This window comes from Lampetra planeri, chromosome 42 (genome assembly GCF_965212315.1).
Source record: "Lampetra planeri chromosome 42, kcLamPlan1.2.h2, whole genome shotgun sequence".
Lineage (NCBI taxonomy): Eukaryota > Metazoa > Chordata > Hyperoartia > Petromyzontiformes > Petromyzontidae > Lampetra > Lampetra planeri.
Genome location: NC_136148.1, coordinates 261,542 through 287,245, shown reverse-complemented (window position 1 = coordinate 287,245; position 25,704 = coordinate 261,542). Strand labels below are relative to the sequence as shown.

Below are 25,704 nucleotides of genomic sequence, written 5' to 3'. Positions count from 1 at the left end.
TCCCACAAAGTGCTACTCGTTTCATTGAGCCCGCACCGAGAAGCCCTTGAGATTATCATAGGTGAGAATTCAATGCGCAACCTCATACATTTGATTTCTTACATTAACATCAATAGCCCCGCCCACTTCGTTTATGACCCTTGGGCTACGCCCATTTCAAACCTTTAAAACAGTCTGCCTCAGCAGCTTTCCTCTCTTTTTTCCTCCTGATGACGACCGCTTGCGTTGCGATCGAAACGTCGTAGTTATTGTTTATTTTATTAGTTTGAACCAATCTACGTGACTTTACCGAAAGGCCCAAAGAATATGAATTCCTGCAGTCACGAAAGTTTTAAGTCAAGACTTATACATTTGACTTTCACAGTCTAATCGAAGTGCTGTCCGTGTGGAAAATATTATTGCGGCATCATCGTCTGCTTGTTCCTCAGCTTCTGGTATAATGTGCAAAAGCCCAAAACACCAAGTAGCCAGCAACACAAAGCACTTTTAAAGGTGTAATAGATAATAATTAATACGCTTCTTGAATTAATCTGAATTTAAAATAACAAAAAAGAGACACGAGCGATCACAAGATGTGAGAGCCTTCTTATATTATTTGTATTATTTATTTAACAGGGAGATGAAATACATCCATGAAACATTGCCCCTTTTTCAAGAGTGATCTGAGTTACATCTAGAACAATTTAATTAACTGCAGTGGAGCAATTCACATTAAAAGTGTGCAGTGTTAGTTGTAAGCACTCTGACACAGCAGCAACCCACAGGATGACTATTATTATCATCATGACAACGTGAAACATTTAAAACGTGAGGTTAAGTGCAGATTTCCAATGGCCCCTTTCAACCGCAGCGTTGGGCACACCGCAGCGGCGATGTTAGCGACGTGATGGTGACGCTGACGTTGTCGCCCCCTCCCCACCGACAGTCGCTGTGTGGCTGTGACCGTGGCCGTGAGTTTGAGCCCGCGGTACCTCCGCCTCCCGCGGAGCCCGCGCCATCCATCATGCCCATGCTCCACCACCCCCGCTCGCTTGCCCACCGGCCCGCCTCGCTCGCCTTCCCTCCCTACCATCACCAGCACGCCGCCCGCAGCCCACGTGCCTCATACCACCAGCGCATTGCGTGCAAGGTTTGGATACCCCCCCCGCGTCGTGGCGGCGCGATGTGCGACGAGCAAGATGAGACGCAACGTGACGGCACTACAGCCAGAAAACACTGCAACACTGCGTTGGGACGGCTGAATAGAATGTTAAGTACATAAATATTAACAAATGCCAACGACTCACCATATTCTACGTCAACACTGCCTTGCGACAGAAAAATGACAGGCTAGCGGTTTTGGGCAATGACCCCTTTTGCAGGATCAGTCGTTGATCAAAATGTTAGACTCCTATATATTTTTCTATCGTAAGGCATATATTATGACAAAGGTGGTGAGATGTTGTTCTTTTCCAGAGCATTGGCACCAACGCAGTTCTTGATTATTATATTTTTTTTCATTAGAATTATGTATTTTTATTGACTTATGCCCAAAGTATAAATAAGTCGAAGTCAAAACTTGGTGCCTTTAATCAAGTGAGTGTGGGAGCCTTTTCATCCCCTAAAAGAAGAAAAATATAGGTTACAGTTTGGACAATGGCCCTTTTTAATATATTCTACCTACGATATATTTTCCGAGAAAATCGTCAAACCCTAAATTGTTAAATGTGGCTGCTGATTGGCTGCTGATTGGCTTGACCGTGGTGAAGAGCACCACTTCATTAGCACTTGGCAGACACCGCTTCCTCTGGCCATCGCCGTCGCGTGGCATTTCCGCACCTTCGATTAGCACGCTTGGCTACGTACGGTGCGAAAGAAGTTCAGCATGCATACATTTCGCGTCCACACAATGCGATCTTTCTCACCGAAAGTCATCAAGCGTGGGGAGAAACTACACTCTACCAGCAGGAGAGCAACTGCACCTTGTGACGCCTCAGTCTGTTCTTGCTAAGCAAGTCTTGCTTCACATAGCCGACAATTGTTTTTAATTAGTGGGGCCGCCTTCGTGTTTTAGATAAACGCTGTGAGCGCCAATAATTTTTACTGTGCTCTATCGAGGAGAAAAACTGTAATAGTGGCTTTGAAACCTATAATACACCATATTCAATCTTCATGTGCAAGCTCAATTCAGAGCTTAAGGCAGCCTTAGGATTGTTATGTTTCATATACATTTTCAAGGCTCTTTCAGCCAGACGAAGGTATCATTTGGATTATTAGGGTTTGTAGTTAAACCCTAAACTTTTGGTGTTTTGCTCCCTTTTTCTTACAAAAACATCCAAATTTGCTCTGACGAAATTTACAGCAAGTGAAAGCACACAACTTGTTGAGGAAATGTTGGCAGCTATGGGTTCTGAGTCTTTGGGCCTGGTTAGAAGACAGTGTTGTAAGGACCTCAGTGAAGCAGTGTCTATGCTGTGGCACATGTTCCAATTTTACTCCAAAGAACATTGGTTATTGTTTCTGTCTAAGAGGCTGAGGTGAAATGAGGTGGAGCCGTGCCGTCCGCGTGCAGTGCATGTTACATCTCTGCATCCTGTCTAAAAGTTATCTTTAAAAGAGAGTTGCTCATTTATTTATTGTGCGTTTCATGAGCCGTAGAGTTACACTCATAATTTACACACGATGGCAGAAACCGTAGCAGGCACTTGGCATGACTGACTTTTACAGTTATGTCATTCTTGCTTTCCCATCTCCCTACTCCATGAACCTGAGCTTGTTCATTTACCTGTGTTGCCCATGTGCCCCTCTGCTCTGTACTTGACACATCTCTTGTCCCGCTGAAATCACGTCTTGTCTTTACTGTTTCACTCGTTTCGCCTGTACTCACCATCCGCCTCCCTTTCATGTTTGTCTCGTCTGCTTTGCAAGTCTGTTGTCCTTTCAGTATAACTATTCAATTGTCTGCCTTTACCATCCATCTACTAGGTATGTAATAATACATCATGTGTATATTAATTGTAATTCTTAGACTCAACATATGTGCATTAATTTGACTATAAACAATTTGATTATTTGAAATCTCTAGTCCTTCATGGGATTGGTTCATGAAAAAAGAAAATCCTGCATGGACTAGAGATTTTTTTCACACCAAAATGACCATTAAATAATAAGTTTGTGATTTGATTCGCGACCTCGAATCAAAATAATTTGTCGATTCCTGGTGGGGGGGTGAATCATTACAACCCTACCATCTTCCCGTCACGTTTGTCTCCTCCATGTGGCGCGTTCTGAGCGATGTGGCCTAACCACACCTTTATTATTTTGATGCTTGCTTTGTTCTCATCTCGCTCGTGGGTTTGTGTCGCCGTCGTCGCCCCAGGAGTGGAGCAAACAGCCGAGCCCCTACGAGCAGCCGTCGTCCTCTGCCACGCTGCCACGAACGATTGCGGAGACCGAGACGGATTTGCGCTGCGCGGTGATGCCGGCGCCACCCACGGTGCCGCAGCCCGGACGGCAGGGCCCCGACACGCCGCGGCCACAGAGCGTCGCCTTCCTACACGGCGGCAAGGTGCTCTCTCAGCACGGCATACACACTTCGCCGTCTGAACTGTCTCGTGGCAGAAAATGTGCGGTTTGTTTTGCCAACGTGCGTGGTGGTGAAATGGCTTAATAGCATTTACTTTTGGAGTGTGTGGCCATTGAATCAGAATCGGAATATTTATTTTTCCTGGAGGAATCGATGAGCTATAAAGCTCTTGTTTTACAGATGTCCAGTAGGGGCACTGGGTAAAAACTTTACGACAATCAAACAATACACAAACACGATAGGAGTGCAAAGTACAAGCAAGGTAAACAAGTCACCCAAACACAAACAAATAAAACCCTAAACCATCTCTCCATCCTACCAGACAAAGCCCACTGAGGTATTAACTTATTCTTCAGAAGTGATCTGGCCACAAATAATAGCTCAGCAAAGTGGCTCATTGTAGAAGTTTATAGCAAATGCGTGAATCAAGCTGCAGGTGTTTGAAGAGGGACATCTGTGGAAATCAAAGCACAAGGATACAGCGTACAAAGCCCAGTAGAGAAAGAGGGGACCCTACATGGGGACAAGTTCCCTTCTAGTAATTTTTGTAATTCGTGGTAATACCATTTCAACTACCATTTCAACTACAGTTTTTCACAAAACGCACACAAAAATAATATTAAAACAACTTAAGTTTATCTACGCGAATTACAGCTCAATATCTCAAGCAGCAGCAGCAGGCACAGGCCATGCACGCGTTGCTAACGAGGTGGCGACGCATTCCCCGTGTGGCGGCGGCGATGGCAGGTGGACGTGCTGGTGCCAGGGGAGCTGAGCAAGGCGCTGGTGCAGGGGCTGCAGCTGGAGAGCCAGAAGAGCAGCCGCGACTCGCTGCAGTGCTCCAGCGGCTACAGCACGCAGACCACGACGCCCACCTGCTCCGAAGACACCATCTCCTCTCAAGGTGACGATCGCCTGGCACTCCAAGTGCTGCAGCCTGTGATCTACGTGTGTATATGTATGCATCTTGATTTGAAGCTTTTGTGACTGCAGGAATCCATACTCTCTCTGCCGTGGCTAATGACTGTTTTAACGCGGTGGGCTCACATGATATTGTTTTTACTGAGTCCAATGTACTCTGCAAACCTTTCGGGCTACCATCAAAAATTTGTCCATGAAGCCATCCAGATATATAAACACAGACACAATTTCAACCGAGAAGATGGGTACAAACCGAGCAATCATTGGAAGGACATTATTAACCAGTTTAGGTCATCACTGGCTGTGATGTCCCCTTCGTGCCTGGCTATGTTAGCAGCTTCTCTCGGCTCTCTGAGTCACATTCACTAACACAGCTTCTCTCTATATATGCCCCATACCCTCTCTCTCCCCCTAGCGCTCGCGCAGCTCTGTTCCCTATCTCTGCCCCCCCCTCCTCTCTCCCTATTACCTCACGCCCCCTGTCTTGCTCTGCCCCCCACCCCCTCTCTCTCCTCCTGCCGCCGATCCCTCTGTAAATTGCATCTCCACCCACTCGCTCGTTATGGCAGCCCCTCCCCCCCTCGGATTAGCTGACGCTTGCTAGCCTTCTCTTTGCTAGCCTTACATTTACTTATATAACCCCTTGCTTGTAGCAGCTTTCTCATCATTTTTCGCCTGATGACAGACTCTTGTGTTGCGTCCGAAATGTCGTGATCTATTATTTTTCTACCTACGTGACTTTACCGAAAGACCCAAAGAGTATATGTAGGTATGTTTTGGGGAGTGGTAGTTTAGCGGTTAGCGCTGTGCTACGAACTTGGCTACCCGAGTTCGATTTCCACTCACGACCAACACCAGTGACGAATATCTGAACCGGTCCCGGGCCTCACCGAGGTCAACTCGGCCTAAAATGAGTACCTGGTCCGGTGTGTTGTAAACTTCGCCACAGGGGAGACAAGGTGGCCAGGTGTGGTGCTCTCCATTTGTATCTACTGACTAGTTGTATCTACTGACTCTAGTAGTATCTACTGACTCTAGTAGTATCTACTGACTCTAGTAGAATCTACTGACTAGTAGTAGTATCTTACGACTCTATAGTAGTAACTTCTGACTCTAGTAGTATCTACTGACTCTAATAGTATCTTACGACTCTGTAGTAGTAACTCCTGACTCTACAGTGGTATCTACCGACTCTACAGTAGTATCTACCGACTCTACAGTAGTATCTACCGACTCTACAGTAGTATCTACCGACTCTTTAATAGTAACTACTGATTCTACAGTAGCATCTACCGACTCTACAGTATTATTTACTGACTCTACAGGAGTATCTACTAACTCTATAGTCATAACTGCACACATTGGGGTGGGGGAGAGAAGAGGACGTCACACTGTTCAGGATTACCTCAGTGTTGTGCTTCTGTGTTTATTTTTGCTTTATTAACGCGAAGGAGAAGCTCCCTCACGTCGATCAGCATAATAATAGATTGTTATAATGTTTGCTTCAATTAGTTTACATTTGACGAGGGGAAAAACAAATAACGCTTTTCGTCTGGGGGCTTTAGCGCGTTGTATGTGTAGTGACATAAGAAGGGAGGGGCTGCTGGGGGCTCTGGGTTCCCAGGTGGGTCCAGACGCTTAAGCCTCTGGGCGCCAGGCGTTGAGTTCCCAGGGGGTCCAGACGCTTAATCCCCTTGGCGCCGCCAAAGGGGGGGGCTGTGTGTGCTCCGTGGGATATCTGGGGGCGCACACGGCCCCACCCCTCGTTGTACCAGGCATAAAAGGAGAGCTCCCTGGACGATCGGGGCCCAGTTGTAACTCAAGACCCAAGCCCCACGACCAGCCATCTGAAGACCCGGGGATGCTGTGAGAGCCAGCGCTGGGACTCTGGAACTCCCGACTCTACGACCTTGTGAGGGCGAGTTCCGGAGCGTAGCCAGAGTAGAGTATCTAGGCTGTGTAGCTAGGCTGTGTACCTAGGCTGTAACAGAGTATCAGGACTGTTGGACTGTTGGAGTGTTGTATTGTAATAAAGAAGTTACCTCTACAAGTGTCTCCGGAACCTGTTACATTTGGCGTCAGAAGTGGCAATGGAGACAAGAAGTAAGCCACGTACCTTCAGTCCTGACGGCGATGTTGAGGAGCAAGCGGCGACGGGGCAGCCAACTCGGGCCGACAGCGACGCTGCACCGCCGGCTCAGCAGTCGTCCACCATACCTGCCGATCTTCCTCCAGCGTCGGGAGCAGCAATGGAGGAAACGCTGCTTCGCCTCACCGAGCTGCTCCACGCCACCGTCTCCATCCTGGACGACATGCGTCGCTCACAGGCGGAGACAGCAGGGAGAGAGGAGGCGCAGCGGCCGCACCATCCCGCCGGCTCCCACACAAAGATGGCGGCCGTTCCCGCCGCAAATACATCCGGGTGTGTCGTCACTTCTGCGGGGGGAGCAGTGGCCGCTGGGAGCGACGTCACTTCCGGGCCCAGCGTGGGCCAACCCGATGACGCCGCGTCATCAGCGCTGCGTCCCTCACCGCCGGGTGACAGCGCTGCGAACGCGAAGCCAGCTTCAGCCGGGTTGCCAGGCAACGAAAGCTTGGCTCACGTCCAGCAACGCCTGCCGGCACTCAAGGCATTTTCTTCAGAGGGGGGTGAGTGGGCAGCGTTCGAACGCCGGTTCGTCTCTCTTATAGAGACGTCCGGCTGGTCGGAGTATGAAGCGCTCCAAGGCCTCCCGGCCATGCTCGACGACGACTCCCTCGCAGCACTCCTTACTGTGCCACGCGCAAAACGTGCCACGCTCACGGATGCCCTTCATCAGATGCGGCTGATTTATGGACCCCCATCCGAAGCACGTCACCGCTTCGATGCGAGGAGGAAGAAGGCCTCCGAGTCGGCGATGGGGTACCGCAGCGCGCTGCTGGCCATGGCAAAGGTTGCCTACCCTCGCATGGATGAAGACGCTGTGGAGTCACTCGTGCTGCAGAAGCTCATGAGCTTGGCCCGCCAGCTTCGAGTTGCCATGCCGACAGCCGACGACGACGACGACTTCACGTCGCTACGTGCTGCCAGGTGCATCCAAGCACACCTACATTGCGATGAGGACACGACCATCGCCGCCTGCGCAGGCCCACCTGATGCACAAGCCTATGACGTGCATTCGGGGCCTCATCAGGCCTTCGCAGCAACAGAAAATCGCGGATCGTCCAACTGGCGATCCCAGCGAGATCACCACCAGCGGGACCGGCCAACCTCGCGCCAGGACGGAGCGTCCATCGTCTGCCACAACTGTGGCCTTCGGGGCCATGTGGCGTCCGGCTGCCGGGTCCCCCGACGCCGGACTTCAGGACCTCCGGCGCCTCGGCCACCACCGTATCCTCGGCATACCCAGGCGAGTCACGACACCTCGCACTCTCGGCCCCCACTTACAACAAGCACGCACCCTCACACCACACAGGGGGGTCATGCTTCTGAGGAGGGGGATTCGGGCCCATCATTGAACAACCGGGCGCTCGGACCGGGTCAATGGTCCGAGTTGGCCCATAGGGTCGTTGCCGCTGCGGCAGGGTCCTCTGCCGTAGTGGGTTCCATCGAGGGCGTTGATGTTCGTATGTTGATCGATACGGGTGCGTCGGCGACCATCATTTCAGACATAATTTATAACATTTTGCCCGATATATGCCGTCCCTTGCAGCCAGTTGATGTGCCATGCTATGCCGCAAATGGGGGTTCGTTGGGCATCACCGGACGGATCAATGCTCAGATCCGCATTGCTGACGTCCAATTAGTTGGGCCCATTTTGGTCTCATCAACCCTCGCCGTTCCGTGCCTCCTCGGAACAGATTTCTTGGGGAAGATGCCCATTAAAATTCTCATTAACAAAGGGTGTATTGAGCTCCCCTCCGGCCGACGCATGGCCTTCCTACCCACACCCACTCGGTTGCACTCCGCATCTACGACGGTGCAGGCGTTGGCGGCGTGCACAATTCACATTCCTCCTGGCTCTCAGATGTTAGTTCCCCTCCGGTTTCGTAAACCCCTTGATTACGACGCGTTCATGGGGGGTGCTGTGATCGGGCCTTCGCGTTCAGCTGAGCGGGTGTCGGACCTCGTGTGTGCACAAACGCTCGTGCGAAGCGACCACGACCCCTTTATCCAGGTCCTTAACGCGGGATTGGAAACGGCCGTTATCTGTCAGGGAATGGTGCTTGCTCACGCGACGCCAGCCCCGCCAGAAGATGTGATCGTGGGTCACGTAGGGGGCGAGTTCTCTTCCGTTGCCAAGCCAGGTCCTGACACAGGATGGCTCGACGCGCTTTGCTCCACTTCTGCCGATTTGTCACCATTACAACATGCTAAATTACGCACGCTGCTGAGCGATTTCGCCGACGTTTTCAGTCAAAGCAAATTCGACATTGGCTGCACTAAATTGCTAAGCCACCACATCGACACGGGTGATGCCGCTCCAATTCGTCAAAACCCATTCCGGTTGAGCCCGGCCGAAAAGGAACATGTACGGGTGGCCGTCAACGATATGTTGGCGGCCGATGTCATTGCGCCATCAAATAGCCCATGGGGGGCGCCGATCGTTCTTGTTAAGAAGCACGACGGGAGCCTCCGCTTTTGTGTTTACTTCAGGAAACTTAATAAGATTTCGGTGGCCGACGCCTACCCGCTTCCCAGGATGGACGAGTCGCTCGATGCCTTAGCAGGTGCGCATTACTTCTCCACCTTGGATCTCCTCTCGGGGTTTTGGCAGCTACCCCTTGATGACGCATCCAAACCAAAGACGGCCTTTCGCACGCCGCAGGGACTGTTCCAATTCAACAGACTTCCCATGGGTCTTCACTCGGCCCCGGCGACGTTCCAGCGCCTGATGGAGCTGGTCCTCGCTGGGCTCCAGTGGGATTCTTGCCTAATCTACCTCGACGATGTAATCGTGTTCAGCAAAACTTTTGATGAACACCTCACGCGATTGAAGGCAGTTTTCCTTAAAATGCGAGCGGCTAACCTCAAATTCAAACCGCAAAAATGCCACCTCATGAGGGATTCGGTTCGTTATTTGGGCCATATTGTCAGCCGCTCGGGAATTGCCACGGACCCCGAAAAGACAAATTGCGTGCGCTCATGGCCAACTCCTACCTCTGTTGGGGAGGTGCGGAGTTTTATCGGCTTCGCCTCATATTATCGACGATTTGTTGCGGGATTCGCATCTATTGCGAAGCCCCTCCACGCATTAACGGCCAAAGGGGTCAAATTCCGATGGGGAGAGTTAGAACAGGCATCATTCAATGCCGTCCGAAAAGCACTGGTCGATGCTCCTACCCTGTCTTATCCAGATTTTACCACTCCGTTCATTCTGGATACAGACGCCAGCAACACCGGAATTGGAGGGGTGCTGTCGCAAATTGTCAATGGAGTGGAGCGCGTCGTCGCCTATGGCAGCAGGGTGCTGTCGCCCGCGGAGCAACGTTACTGCGTGACGCGCCGCGAATTGCTTGCTATCGTTTTTTTCATAAAGCAGTACAGGCCATACGTGTATGGCAGGCATTTCACAGTACGCTCCGACCACGCGGCGCTACAATACGCCTTGCGAGTGGACCAACCATCTGGACAGCTCTCGCGTTGGCTCGAGATCCTCCAGGACTTTGCGTTCACTGTCATTTACCGCAAGGGGATTCAACACGGGAACGCCGACGGGTTGTCGCGACTGCCGAACAATGGGCGCTGTGCTTGTTTTTTGGGTGCGGGGCGTTGTAGGCAGCCTGACGGGGTACCGCCCCCATCCCTTGCGGCCGCGGCCGGGGATGGGGTCGGGGACCACGGGGCTCCCTCCACGCAAGTTCCGCAGGACGCATTGCTGGGCCTCGGGTTGGACGACTGGGGACGTCTTCAGATGGAAGACGTCTCCCTCCTCAAATTGAGACGCCGCGCTAGGGATGCCGAGGGTCACAGGGGGCAGGGGGGCCCCGTATCATATGTCATCCGGGAAGGCGTCCTCATGCATTGGGATGGGGGGTCCCAATCCCACACATTGGTGGTGCCCACCTCCCTGCGGGGGCGACTTGTGTGGGAAACCCACAGTCGCCTCTTGCACTTGGGTGTTCAGAAAACACTAGCTAAAATCCAATTGGAATTTTTCTGGCCGGGCATGGCAAACGATGTGGCTGACCTTGTGCAAGGTTGCACAGAATGTGCACGGCGGAAACCACCTGCTAGGCCGTCCTGCCCGCCGCTCCAATCCATTAAAGTTTCCCGGGTCAATGAGATCGTCGCATTGGATATTTTGGGTCCGTTTCCCGCTACTCCTCGGGGTAATAAGTACCTTTTGGTTGGGGTCGAATATTTTACCCGATGGGCCATGGCCTGGCCACTCCCCAACCAGTCTGCAGCAGCCATTACAGAGGCCTTTTTCCAGGGCTACGTCCTGGACAAGGGTGCTCCCGAACGCCTGCTGACCGACCAAGGGAAAAATTTCTCTTCCACCCTGTTGCGGGATGTGTGCAACCTGCTAGGGACACACAAAATTCGCACCTCGCCATATCACCCCCAGACTGACGGTATGGTCGAGCGATTACATAGGACACTTACCTCCATGCTAAGCCACCAGGTGTCTGAGTCACAGACTGATTGGGATCTCCACATACCTGGTGTCTTGGCCGCCTATAGAATGGCGCCCCATGCTGCCACGGGGTACTCGCCATTCTATCTAATGTATGGTAGGGAGGTTTGCCCCCCAATCGACGTACAATTGCACATTAAACAGCCCGCACCTAAGGCTAAGATTGCCGACCACATCCGTGCTAATGTGCGTCGTCTCGTAGATGCCCGGGAGGCTGCTCAAAATAACTCAGAAGCCCGTCAGCTTGCCAACGAGCGGTTGCGGAATCTCCGCACATCCCGCCACGTTTGGGTAGAAGGGGACCGCGCCTGGCTCCACTGCCCGCAGGTACCATTGGCTACTTCCTCAAAACTGCTTAAGCCTTGGAGAGGGCCGGTTGTTATTATTCGCGTTCTCCGCCCGCAGTGTGTCAGGATCCAGCATGGCAAGCGACGTTGGTTCGTGCACCCGTCACGTCTAAAACCTTACATTCAACCCTACACACCTCCTTCACATCTCCGGGGCCGAGAGCGCGACATGTCTGACGAGTCGCGCCGCGATGATGCTGCTTCTAACTCTCGGGCAGGTCCCGCTGCCCCGCCCTCAGGTGCCTTGGGAATGAAATCCGCCACGGCCGACCCAGCGGGAACAAGCTTGCCCGCGGGATCAGCGACCCAGGACACAAGCGCAACAGCGGGTCGTCGGTCCCCTCCTGCCTCCGTCGCGACCGATGGACCTGCCACTCGGACTCGCTCAAAACTCAAACGATTTTCATGACCCCCGCCCACGAACTCTCGTCCCAACGCGACGCCACTCACTTTTCCATCATGTATAGTGGGCGATTGGGGCGTGCGTTCATCCTGCATATATGTGTTTATACAGTGTTGTTCTGCATCGGTGACCACAGGAGGGGGAGAGGCGCTTTCTTCTCATTTTTTTTCTTGATTTGTCACACACTCATTCTGATGGTTAACAAATAATTTCTTGTACAATTGTATTTTTTTTTGACAGCCGGGTCGGCTGGAGGCTACGTAGAGGGGGGTAATGTAGTGACATAAGAAGGGAGGGGCTGCTGGGGGCTCTGGGTTCCCAGGTGGGTCCAGACGCTTAAGCCTCTGGGCGCCAGGCGTTGAGTTCCCAGGGGGTCCAGACGCTTAATCCCCTTGGCGCCGCCAAAGGGGGGGGCTGTGTGTGCTCCGTGGGATATCTGGGGGCGCACACGGCCCCACCCCTCGTTGTACCAGGCATAAAAGGAGAGCTCCCTGGACGATCGGGGCCCAGTTGTAACTCAAGACCCAAGACCCACGACCAGCCATCTGAAGACCCGGGGATGCTGTGAGAGCCAGCGCTGGGACTCTGGAACTCCCGACTCTACGACCTTGTGAGGGCGAGTTCCGGAGCGTAGCCAGAGTAGAGTATCTAGGCTGTGTAGCTAGGCTGTGTACCTAGGCTGTAACAGAGTATCAGGACTGTTGGACTGTTGGAGTGTTGTATTGTAATAAAGAAGTTACCTCTACAAGTGTCTCCGGAACCTGTTACATATGTGTACTTTGTTGTAACGTAAACCGAACAGTTTGTCAGTGAAAAGTATTTCAAGGCATGAATAGACAGAGACAGACAGACAGAGAGACAGACAGAGAGACAGACAGACAGAGAGACGGACAGACAGAGAGACGGACAGACAGAGAGACGGACAGACAGAGAGACGGACAGACAGAGATGGACAGACAGAGAGACGGACAGACAGAGAGACGGACAGAGAGAAAGACAAAAAAATACGTTTATAGGTAAGATACATCGACAATTACCATTTTGGTTTGCACTGCAGTCTCTGATATCGTGACTAAATTATATCAGTCTGTGTCTTCGTTCAGGCTCGTTAACTTTGTTATGCCATGGCCATTCTTTGGTAGGCAATCATCGTCATTATCACACTTGATGATTTCATACACTCATAGTCATCATTAAATACAAAAAAAACCTGGTGAATATTGTCATCACTAATGTCTTAACGGAATTAACACCGTCTGTAACCTTCCATACTCCAACCAAGACTCGCACAGACATAGCGGGTTGTATGCTTCAGCAGTGAAGATGCAATCCATAAATATCTCTCATCTTGATACATGCCTGACCCATGACCACATCAACTAGAATGCACCCGATATGGAAGCTAAGCAGGCTGGAGTCTGGATAGTGCTTGGTTCGATGTCCACCAACCACCAGAATTATACACATCTGTGAAGGCCTCAGAACATTTGGCTGCTTTGCACCTAAAAGTGTGTTTCTTGCTATAAAAACAGAAAATAAAAACATGGCTTTAGTGACGATACAATCTTAGCAACACCGTGCAAGAAGGTAATGAATGCCCCCCTGACTCGAACGCAGCCCAGTGTTCCGAGGCCCTAAACCTGTAGCGGCCCCGTGGCCAGCTAGCTGGCGTTAACACTGCCGGTGTTGCAGCTTCAGACCAAGACTATTTCTCGGTGAACGGCGATGCAGACGAGGCCGACGCTTGCGGCCAGCAGCACCTTCTGCCCCCGCCGCCACAGCACCTGCACCACCACCAGCAGCAGCACCATCAGCAGCAATCGGATGCGGACAAGTGCTGCACGGTTCCACGAGGAAGCGAGTTGGCGCAGTCGTACCGCCGAATGTTGCAGGTGAAGAGGCCCGTTTCGACGGCCGGGCTGCCGTGCGCCAGCGGCACGGGGCCCTCGCCGTCGTCGCCGCCCTCTTCGCACGGCGTGGCCACGATCCGCCGCGTGCCGTCCGCTAAAACGGCGCCGAGGCCCACGGGCGGCCCGCGGCCCATCCGCCCGCCCAGCGTGCCCGTGCGACGCACGGCTCTAAGGTACGAGGCCCTTTGAGGATGGCGAACGTGTGTGGTACCGCGGTGCAAAATACCGATGCTGTGAAATAATAGTTGCTGCAGTGAATCGGGAGCCCCTGAACCCTGTCATTCATTCCCATGCATGGGTATGCTTGCAAATTAATATTCCCTTCACAGTGCTCTGTGAGCTCCAAAACCAATTGCGATTGACAGTCATGATGTTTTTCAGTTTTACGATGGCACCTTGGCTTAACATAGATTCTGTCGTGTAACAACACAGACACTTCACTAACACAACTTGATAACAGAAGCACTTCAATGTCCCAATACATTACCACCGTTATACACAGCTGCCTTAACTACACTCGGATACATCCGTATAATAACTCGGCACCTCACGCACACTGCGTTACCCTAATTCAATCCAACTTTACGGCCCGCGTCACGTCGTGACAATCTCAATGTTTCCTTTGTCCCTCAATTCCCCTTGGCCCACTCCTGTCCCCTCCGCCTTCGTCTATCCTCCCCATGGCGTGGGCAGGGTGGACGTGAGCTGTCCGGGTGTCCTGGTCATGGCTGACGAGGCGTCGCCCCACCGCATGGCGCCCCCCGAGCTCGTGTCTCCCGAGGAGCGGCTGCATATAGCGGCGACGCGGCGCAGCATGACGGAGCGGCTGGGCGCCGTGGTGGTGGCGGCGCACGCGCACGCCCAGTCGCACTCGCCCTTCTCCCCGTTCGCCAACACCAACGCCAACGCCACCGGTGCCGGGGCCGTCTCGGCAACGACGTCAACAGCGGGCAGCGGCGCCGTCACGGTCGCTGTCGGCGCGCACGAGGACGCACGCAAGCAGACCACGCCGCACTACCCGGCGCAGGCACAGGACATGCTGACGGCAATCCGGCGAGGCGTGCGTCTGCGCAAAACCTCAACCAATGACCGCTCGGCTCCGAGGTTTTGAGCGTGGATCACCGCCCTCCACCCCCCCGACCCCGATCCCATTCCGTTCTGTTCTTTAGCTGATTTATTTTCCACCACTGTCCGACCGGCTTCGGATTAAGGGAAAAAATATATACATTGATAGTGATGGCAACAAATAGCCGTCAGAAACTAGAGCAAGCAACTTGTTGCAACCACTCGACGCGGCGCCTGTCCTCGTGTTTTGTGATTTTCTTGGAGCCGACGGTCGACACATCCCAGTGTGTTTGTCGATGTCTCTACTGACTGTGCTGAGCACCAAAACATGAATTATAAGCACTTACACGTGCGCGCATGTATGTACGGGTGGGGTAAAACAACGTTGCTTCATATTTACGTCAGTTTCTTTGCTTGTTCATTTGTTTTGGGGTTTTTTCGCGTTGAGTAATGCTTGCATGTTTTTGTTCATAGCATAGAGGACGTGTGTATAATTAATACTGTAATATCGACTAACTTTAAGTAGTTGCATCATGTATAATGGTTCCTTTCTCTACGTTTGCGCTGGGCGTTTTGGAAGACAACACAAATTTGCTCGTTCACAAGTGCAGAGCGCATTGCGCGTTTAGAATGTGGTCAACGGTCACAGCACGAAAGCCCCTGGCGCTTGCTGCTGCTGCTATTGCTTTGCCATTTCACACTGCCTTAACTTGTATGGTACCTGGCAGAGGTGGGCCAAGGTGAGGCACGGTACTGTGCAGCACCGAGCAAGGCGTTGCCAGTCGAAGGGCAGATTTCAAGCGAGTGTAATGATTTTCATTTCCCATTCAAGTACACGTGTTTTTTGTGTCGGCAATTCCAGGCCTCTTAATAGCAGCTTATTTGGGAAAGACGGGAGAGGCTGGGTCTGTGTATTCACTGAGGCTTACTGCTGTTCAAAATGTGCCACGTTCAGCTGACTTGTCTGTTCAATCACACTCCAGCCTGGATCTAGGAGAATGGGAGGAGCCCGGAGCCGAGGGGTGGCTGATGCTTTGAAAGATTTGTCCCCCATTTTGGAGATATTTGGAGCACAGTGCACGCTATGCATGTTCACCTACCGTAAACATGCGTGAAAGTCGCACAGTGTGCGCACCGCGGTGGTGCTAATGTGCAGGCTTCGATTGAATTCCGGATTTAATTTCAACCACCGCTTGGTCAAAACGCCCTCTCCCAAACTCCAGATGGAGCGCTGCCACCTTATTCTGTACTTTTACCGTGGTGGAGATGCTGCAATGAGCATCGCTCGCGCAGCATTGATGTGACTGTTAATGAATTGCACTCGTTCTCTCTGAGCGAGCCTCCCCAGGTGCTGAGCACAAACCAGTCCAGTGGCAAATATAAGCCTTACACCAATTCAAAAATTCTTGAAGTTGCCGTTGAGTGCATTTTTAGTTAATTAGTGCACAAACGAAACTGACACGGTGTGTGCAAGTTTCACAACGTCCTGTTTGTATACGTGGGGTTATTTTCCGGTTCCTTTATATTTGCTTTTCAACCAAAGCCCCCGGGCTCACGATGTGATTATGCAGCCGTGGTCAATAACAACAATATGATGCTTTTCAGACATCGCTGCAAGCGACGGGCTTTCCCAGTGGCTATGTTCTGAAGCGCTTTCATGAGGTTTTCTTCCTTCGCGACAAAGGTCACTCCCAATCCAGCCTCACTGTTATTGTTCAGTCATGCCCATATCACAGCTGTTTCTCGCCTGGCAATGTTTTTTACAACAAGTTACACAGTTGGTCCACTAAGTAGGTCACATCGTAAGCCTCCCGGTGCTTTTAATTGCACTCACGGATTTTCCTGCGGCATGTTTACCTAAGGCTTTAACGGTCAAATGCTCGTTCTCTTTAATCAACATCATTTACAAGTAACCTGACATTCTTGCTTCCTAACTGGAAATGACAGCTCCCTTTGGGGGGCGCTGGGGGGGGTCATCGAAAACAGCATATACCGTAGTTGCATTCTAGAGGCTTCAGAGCATTACGATTCACGCGAGCTGTAATTGCGGAGTTTGTGTATACGCACGAGCCCAAACAGAATGGGCTGCGAATATTGCACTGAACTAGGCCAATAAAAAGGGGCATTCGCTCTTCTGTGAAAGATCAATTATTCTGGAAAGGCTCACCAAGTCTGTACTCTTCTTCATTTGGGTCCCGAATTGGAATATTTATCCGATCATTTTAATGACTGTGGCTGTGAGGGGGGGACACTGGAGTACCCAAAGAATCCCCCACGCACGAGGGGGGGATAAGTCTCCAAGGACAATAAAACTCGTTAATAAAACTCGACCATCTCCTGGCCACTGTTAAGCCCATTTGGTTTGAGAGGATCACAAATTTGTAACGGCAAAAGAATTGCATCTGAAGGGATATTTTCACGGATGTTTTGAATATAATCATTTGAACTATATGACTGCAACGGCTTTATTCCAAGCAAGACTAAAATGAACTCCTCTGGTTCATCGTGTAGGAAATGAAGCGTACCTGAGGCCCCAAAGTCAGCTGATGTGTCTCCTGGAGATCTGAACGTGTATGTTGTCGGTGGTCACGTAGAGAGAAGGCCTTTCAGCCCGCACGGTGCAGTTACCAACAAGTCAAATGTTGTGAGCATTAGTGGGTGATTTTGTCACGGATAGACATTTATGTACTTGAGCAGCTTGTCAGGTTCAGCTTTTGTTTTTATTAAAGATAACTAATTATATATTGACTCTAACTGTGACCAGAAGTCAGTTGCAGGTTTTTCTTGTTTACCAATCAAAATACTATAACAGCGTTTATACGTGCATTCCGCAGTTTACGCGCGAACAGTGAGCTCTGACAGTGAGAAAGCGACAGGTTAAGCTAAATGGTGATTCAACCCTCCCACACCCAATGCCACAGATGCCGTTTTGCCAATATCAAGTCGTTATTGGTTGCTCAGAATCACATTCAAGCAGCCCTGCAGAAAAAAAAACGACGCCACCGCACGTGGGCGTCTGATGTCACTCCTCCATGAGTGTAACCACGCCCGTGTTCAGTGTAGACCAGTGATTACTTGATGCCAGGCCTCAACACCGATTCATGAGAAAATCAGCCCAGTATAGCTGCAAGTTTCATAACAATTGTCAAAGACGAAACATCTCCAAAGAAAAACAAATCTAAATGTGCCCCATGAGGTGTATTTTTTCCCTGAAATTCAAAACGAGTGCCTCTGCACAGGAGCCTACTACCATCGTGGGCATGATGATGTTTACTTTTTAAACCTGAGCGTGGTCCTGCAGGTTTTGAAAATATATTTTTACAATGGAAACCAATCTGTTTACCGTGAAATTACTGCTCCTTGTCATGCGCTTGTCAAAGTGTCTCCATATTTAAATGAGCATTGAGGCAAACCTGTGTTGGTGGTGGTGAAAACCTTACATTGCTTGCACTTCCACAAAGTGGTATTAATTTTATTGACCCCCAGGCGCATGATGGGCTAACTTGACCGCCCGATTTGTTGTTGAATTTTCAGATTTTCAGATGCGAGCCGGGCATTGGCACGACACCACCTGGCTGGTGAACAATTATTTTGTGTACCCCACTGGCAAATTCATTTGCGACAACCCAACCCTTGCCTCCTACCATTACACTCAACTGAGATTCAAAAGGGGAGTGGAAATATTATCTTGTTTGATTTCAGAATACTGTAATTAGATTCACATGCTTCCCTCTAAAACAAAATAATTTTCTATATTCAAACAGAGATACTTGATGTAATACCCAGCATGTTGAAGAGCAGTTGCTATCATTGACCTCGTAAGTAACGCTGTTAGAAGGCAGTGAACTGTGTTGTGCGATGAAGACTCAGTAGGGCAATGGTTTACACTTATAAAACTTTCAACCGCCTCGGATGTTACACACGTGTACAAATATTTTGGTGCATAGTAGAGTCGAGCTGTTTTTTGGTAGTTTTCAATTTTAATGCTTAGTTCATGTTGTTTGTAGGTTTGTTTAAAAAAAAGTCTGAAACAAACTAAAACAAATTAACAATTGAGTTCCAAAGCAAAAAGATTGGCTGGACCAGCATTGAAAGAACATATTTAATTTATAAAGTAATTTCATTGTTTTATCTTTTTTTATGACAATAGTGGATATTCTAAGATTAAGCATATTTTAGTACGTGTACTTTCATATGATATCGGTATTTGAACGTGTCTCAATCTTTTAATGTTTTGATGTTTTTTACGACATTTTTGTCTTTATTTTTGTTTCTCTCAATTATCCGAGCTTGTCTTTGACTTAACTCTTTTTGACATTTACACAATTTACAAGAACTTGATAATAATATTCTCTCGTGCCAAAACTAAAAAAATGTTTATCTGTAAACAACATTCTGCACCCTCCCAGGCTTGGAGACGACGACGACGATGACGATTGAGGTGTAAATGGCACCAAGCGTTCTATAACAAGTTGTCGCCGACCTGTCAGGCTCATGGAATGCCAGGTGGCCGAGTAGAACAGCCACCTGGAGTCCGCTGTACACGGCACGTCATAGTGCACGCGTCGCTTAACATCTATGCTGGCCACTCTTCCGCAAATAACACTGCTCACTAATGGAGGGTCTCTGGCGTTTTCAGAGAACACCCAAAACACTGGTTGGGAACTCTTGAATTATTTTAAGAGTACCCCCACAGATGCATATACGTAGATAAACCCCCCTTCATAGTTGTAGTGGCCATACCTGAAGCAAGACGTCACCTTGCGTGCTGTTCATGACATTGTACTTTTTACGCCTCTCCCGAGTCAAGAACTGTTGTGTGAAAAGAGCAGTGAAATCCTTGCGACCCAAGTGCCCCATGTGCTGGGAGTACCCAAGGCGGATCGATGTAATGCAGGACCCGATGCGTTTGTGAGTGCGTGCGGACGTTGCCAGTTGTCGCATTGCATCTAAGCAGCGGCCTGTGAGGAGCAGATTGTTTCCGGGGTCTTGCAGGCTTCAGTCCTCAAGACCGCCTCTCATACGCCGCTCGCTTTCACAGTTGGACAAGCGCCTGAATTCGTGCATTGTGCCTACATTTTTTGACTGAATTGGATATGGCACAATGTTGAACCATGGATTTACATAGCAGCTAAATTGATACTGTTACGTTTGTCATTAGTTTACTTTGTTCACCACGTGAGAACCCATTCACAAAAGTCTCTTGAGCAAGGAAAATATGGAGCATGATTTATGCATTGCCAAAAAAGCAGTTTACATCAAATTTGGTATTTAAAAAATTGTTAGGGTCTTTTAACAAAAAAATGCCTAAATTATTTCCCGGCAATCCATCCTGCCTCTTGGTTTAACGGGAATTTTGACTTTCTGAATGTCAAGCATTGAGCTTGGTGCAAATGTAGGTTTGGTAAGGAGAATGTAAAGTTGTGCAAGGGTGAACTCGCAAGGTGGCAGGACCAAGGATGTCCCCGTGCATGCTTACAGAGCCCCTCAGACCAATGTTTGGCCGGGTGTGAGGTGGGAAATTGGTCACAAGTGGTGGAAGAACTGGCTCCATGTGAATCGACCTGTAAGAGATGGGACAGTCTCGTTCCAAGTAGTATATGGCCAGTTGCATAAAACACCTTATTAAAACACTACTTATTGCCTTCATGTTTGTCGGTGCCGGCATCGATCCCATTATTTGCAGTCAGCGTATCCATATATGGCTCCTACAGCGCCAACTGCCGCAAACTGCCGAGAAGTCTGATGTGCAGACGATTTTTAAATCGTATGTGGGTGCAGTGATGACAAAACAACTTTAATACAGTTGGTGCGAAAAAGTTGACGTTTACTTAAGCCCATAATCCTATTGACCTACAACTCTAGATGGATGGGTGGGTATTTGCGGGGAGGAATAAATGCCGAGAAAAAGGACAGGTAACCCGAGACGGGTCAAGTTGGGTTCGCTGTGCTGCCAACCTCCAGAACAGCTGTCAGCATATCTTTGTTGAGATTGATCGTCACATGCAGCAGTGGATACATTAAGAAGAAGAAAACACGGAACTGAAGGTGTTTTATGCAAGCGGACTCGTGCGTGTATGGAGTCTTATATGAAGACGGCGCATGACAGGACATTCAGTGAAGCTGGTATAATGTTGTGTTAGCCACTGTTGTCGCCTCACCCGATACCCCCGACGTGTGTGAAGCACAATGATATAGAGACAAAGCAGTCGCTCATGCCCACGCTATTTTGCTAATCTCAACAGTTGGTGGACGAACGTTGGTGACCTATATCTGATTCCTCTCGTCCCTTACACCCCACCTCCATACTCCACCCCTAATTCCCACCTTATGTACAGTATATTATAATAGACTAGTAGATCAAAAATTTTCTTTTTTTAGATGAAAAGTGTTCGCAGTGCTTCTCGCTTAAAACAGCGAAATTATTGAATAAAGTTGCAGTAACGTAAACTAGATTGTCATGCATTCATTTTTTTTTATCCCATATGTCTTCAGTTTTGCGATGGGGCTGCATTGTGGGCACCAGATGCAAGTGGACGATTCTCGTATGTCACCAGGTATTCTTCACTGATTTTCAGAAGGGGGGGGGGGGGGTCAGTTTCGCCAATAAGATATCGCTGTGAGGGCCTCCGCACATTTGGAACCGAAACCATTGGGGCTTAACAGCACGATGCTGGGGAGGTGTTCTCACTATTTGTGTATTGTCGGGGTCCCCACTGAAGGCCACCAAAGGGCCTCCAGTGGCCCGCGGGCCTTGCCATGAAGAGCTCGGGGCTGCATTGTGGGCTGCACCAGAGGGCAGTGCACGATCTCCGTCTGCTACCACGCGCCTGGTCCCTTGCCTTCAACCCGCACGGGCCAGCGTGGTGAAGTGAGCAAATCATCACCTTGCCCCGCACAGCGCGGGGATGGCCTCATCCAGCAGTGTATTGACAGGAGGGCTGTACACATGCCAAATAATGGACGAGTGCTGAGATTCTGCAACTTGTTCTTAGCTTATCGCTGTCTCGATCTCGACATTCACTTGGTCGCTGACCAGTATTGAATATTGTGATGTGAAATAGTGTTGTGTTATCCAGTCGTTATGCCAGTGTGCTATTGGTGTTGACAAGGTGGTAAATCTCTCAAGTTGATGTTTCATTCTCTGGTTGTTGCGGTGCGTTTGAAAGTTCTTGGTGAGTAGGAAAAGCGGACTTGCCACCGATGATCAGCAGAGGGCGCTGTGTGTTGCGATTCATGATATATACAGGTTAGTTATCAGTGTGGAGTAATAATAACTGCGAGCCTTTACCCCAGGAAAGCCTCGCTGAATCTCAAGACTTTCCATCCGAGTGCTGCAGTTGCATGTTTGAACAAACAACAATCTTTTAAAGGTGTTTTTTTGCGGTTGGGAGGAAATATTTGTACCCGGAGACAACCCCATCATGCGGAGGAGGGAATAACACTCGTGTTAAAACAGACCGGTACACGAACCCACGAATGCGTGTACGAGCAGCTGCTGAGCCACCACGAGCATCAAAACGAAGTGTGGCAATCACGGGGAAGGGGGGTGCTGCGAAACGTCGCCACCCGCGTTCGTACCATCTCAGTTCTCCGCGTGCGATGCCGTGGGCGACCAGGAGTGGGCGTTGGTGCCACGGCGTGAGACATTTCTCATTCACAGCATGGATACACATTCGTTTTGTGACGAGCTCATCAAGGCTGTCTTCGCAAAAGGTTTAAATACATTTTAGAATTAACCGGATAAGATTTTTTTAAAATCTATGATCAGTCACTAACTACTCCAAAAAAGTATTTTTTTCCACAAAGAAAACTTCACTTGATTTAACTTCTATTTAAAGACGTACCCATCAGAAACCGCCCTATTTTAAGATTCCGTTCTTTTTTATTCGAAAAAATAAAACATAATTAACGTAATATTCTGAGGGAAGCTCCTATCTTTAACCGTTTTATAATTATTCAGATATGAACATAAAATTCGTATTTTTTTCGTTCAAAACCGCTTGAATCCGAAACATCTAAAAAACATTAAGGATAGAACAATGGTTATCGCTTACATTTTATTTCCAGTTTTACGCTTATCAAACGAAAACACCCACAATCATATTGTGCACGGTGTATGAACGACACGCAAAAATATGTTTATGGAGCACTTAAAATCGAGATTTGGGGGCTTTGAAATGAAAAATGTCGGATTATCAGTTGTTTGTGTCCATAACGCCACCGTATGCACTCAATTTCACCTTGCTACCTTGTCGGAAAGTACCACAGAGGTGTTTGAGAAATGCAGATGAAGGTCTTTCTGTGTATAGATACTTCTGCGATGGCAGTGGTGCACGAGCACAAATAACAGACACGCGTGATGGGGGGGGGGTGACGTTTCAGGAAATGTCCCTTTTTCTGCCGCGTATTCGACGAATGCATTTGTTGTGATGGTCTCCCCCCCCCTCCCCGTGGGGCCCCGTCCCGCGTTGGCTACGAGACTCGCGCCTCTCCCCACGTCCACCAGCAGAGGGCGGCAGAGGGCGGCAGAGGGCGGCAGAGGGCGGCAGAGGGCGGCAGAGGGCGGCAGAGGGCGGCAGAGGGCGGCAGAGGGCGGCAGAGGGCGGCAGAGGGCGGCAGAGGGCGGCAGAGGGCGGCAGAGGGCGGCAGAGGGCGGCAGAGGGCGGCAGCGCACGGGGCCCAATCCCCGTCTGGCAATCTTCACGCGACAATATGGTCATCCTGTTTCACAATACAAAGATGATCACGATATCAGTTTCCCGTAAATTTGCTGTCTGGACATCTGTGAAAAAGCTTCATAGAGCGCATCGGATTCCTCCAGTCTACAGATTCTAATCAGGATTCTGATTCCGTATTTCACAGCGTTGTTGTCTTTTTGTTGCGCTTTGCTGCAGCGTTACTACGAATAGAATGTTTAAAAGTTGTTCCACTGAGTTTCCACTGAACACGCCTTGCAAAGTAAGTCTCGGCTGTCACTTAGCACAGCTCGTCTCTGGCAAACAGAGGGGTCCCTCCATTGGAATGATTTTAGAGTTACGGCCCCGACAAGCTTAATCCGCTCCTGCTTGGCGCAGTGAATGGTGTGCGGCACCTGGCACAGCACACCCAGCACGCGCCTCTCCCCCCGTGGCTACGAAGTTTACTTTGTACGACAGTCCACTGGCGACCCAGACACAATTTCGGTGACACGAAGCCCGAGCAGAGAGTTGGGGGAAGGGGCTGCTAGCGAGTGGCACCTATGAAGGCCGGCACGGCGCACGAGGGCGTGGGTGGCCAGCACCACGCCCGGCCGCCTTTGTCTCCCCAGTGGCGATGATTACACACCGCACCAGTTACTCATTTGACGCGGAGTTGACCTAGGGGAGGCCCAAGACCGGTTCAGATAATTGTCAGTGGTGTTGGGCCGTGAGCGTGAATCGCGGGTTCGTAGCGCAGCGCGCTCAACGCTGCACTCCCGCTCCCCACGTTTGACTGAACGTCTTGCAAAGTAAGTCTGGGCTTCCACTTGGCAGCCATGAACACAGACAACAGCCATGCACACAGATAGCAGCCATGAACACAGACAACAGCCATGCACACATGGGCCTCGTTGGGCACCCTGAACCAGCGACTTCACGATTAGATGAATTATCCCAGGGGTCGCGCACGATATTTATATGTTTTCACAATGCGACACGATATTGCATATCGCGATATGGCAATCACCGCGATATCAGTTCCCCTTGTCGGAGTATGTCGCGTGGTATTGCGCTGTGCTGTGCAGTACCTCTCGTTCAGGAGGCGCGGTGGCTTCAACACCAACCTGCCGCACGTGGCGACAGCCTCGCACGGTGCTGCCGGTTACAGGCGATGCTCATCGAACGGGTCGTTGAAGCACGAATGTTGTTTACTCGCCGTGTCATCACTTACACTTGTGCGAAGCGCCGATTTCATGGGTAACGTTTGTGTCTGCACAACTTGTATTATTGCGATGAATTATTTGGTGATGCCGCCGCTGCTGCTGCGCTGGCAGTGGTGCACACGCACAAAATTCAACTCAAAATCTTCTTCAACAATATTGTGGCCTGTAAAAAAATATAGGCGACGTTTCGGGCAATGGCCCTTCTTGATAGCACAATATAAAATTCCGTTGTGCTCTTGACGAGTGAGTTTCTTGTTCGTTATTATGATTGTCAGTAGAGCAAGTAAAACACAATGCAATACTTAAGAAACAGCATGAGCAACGGGAGCCACGATATAACGAAATGTTGAAACACGGACGATACGATGATTGTGGAAATAATATTGCACGATGTATCGCAGTATTGCATTCATGGCGATAACTTTAGTGTCCAATAATCACATCCGTTACACAGCAGCGCATGAAGCGAACCTATTTTAATCTAACACGCCGATGCACATCGGTCGAACGTGACGATCTTAGTCAATCCACGTATGGTTACTGGTACCACGACAAAGACAAAGATCCCCTGTATAGACTTAACAGACCGTTGGGGCAAGTGTCATTAACACCCAATGTCACAGCAAGTACACACCGCACGTCGCATGCGCACACAATACACGCCTCGTCATACACAACACGCCCATACACGAGACTTGCACTTACACACCACACACGCCACACACCCACACACCACACACCACGCTCAAACACAAAGATTCCCCCCCCATGCAACATGGGACAGACTGTCGGGGCAAGTCCTGTTGGCGAGCACCAATGAACGCCGGCACGGCACACGAGGGGTGGGTGGCGAGCACCACGCCCGACCGCCTTTGTCTCTCACACTACACACACACGCTACACACACACGCTACACACACTACACACACGCTATACACACACACACACACGCTACACGCACACGCTACA

At 50.1% G+C, this 25,704-nt stretch overlaps 3 protein-coding genes across 6 annotated transcripts in view; all 3 read left to right on the top strand.

Annotated features, from left to right (window-relative positions):
- Positions 1 to 21,281, top strand: part of LOC144732251 (protein MTSS 2-like) — an 84,357-nt gene extending 63,076 nt beyond the window's left edge. For 3 of the 4 annotated variants that reach the window (XM_078613666.1, XM_078613667.1, XM_078613669.1), the window contains 5 exons: positions 926 to 1,129; positions 3,359 to 3,547; positions 4,313 to 4,469; positions 13,549 to 13,939; positions 14,460 to 21,281. In XM_078613666.1, coding sequence (XP_078469792.1) covers positions 926 to 1,129; positions 3,359 to 3,547; positions 4,313 to 4,469; positions 13,549 to 13,939; positions 14,460 to 14,877 — 1,359 coding nt within the window. In that variant the 3' untranslated portion in view covers positions 14,878 to 21,281. The remainder of the gene's footprint in view (positions 1 to 925; positions 1,130 to 3,358; positions 3,548 to 4,312; positions 4,470 to 13,548; positions 13,940 to 14,459) is intronic. The other variant, XM_078613668.1, reaches the window with a different exon arrangement.
- LOC144732252 (uncharacterized) lies at positions 6,063 to 11,798 on the top strand. The gene is made up of 2 exons (XM_078613671.1): positions 6,063 to 7,875; positions 11,693 to 11,798. The coding sequence occupies exons 1-2, from the start codon at positions 6,577 to 6,579 to the stop codon at positions 11,705 to 11,707; spliced, it is 1,314 nt and encodes a 437-aa protein (XP_078469797.1). The 5' UTR covers positions 6,063 to 6,576; the 3' UTR covers positions 11,708 to 11,798.
- Positions 21,282 to 25,290: 4,009 nt separating the features above from the next.
- The window catches only part of LOC144732227 (uncharacterized), a 33,239-nt gene continuing 32,825 nt past the window's right edge, over positions 25,291 to 25,704 (top strand). Inside the window, exon 1 of the mRNA XM_078613626.1 lies at positions 25,291 to 25,577. Within this exon, the coding sequence (XP_078469752.1) occupies positions 25,504 to 25,577 (74 nt within the window). The 5' untranslated portion in view covers positions 25,291 to 25,503. The remainder of the gene's footprint in view (positions 25,578 to 25,704) is intronic.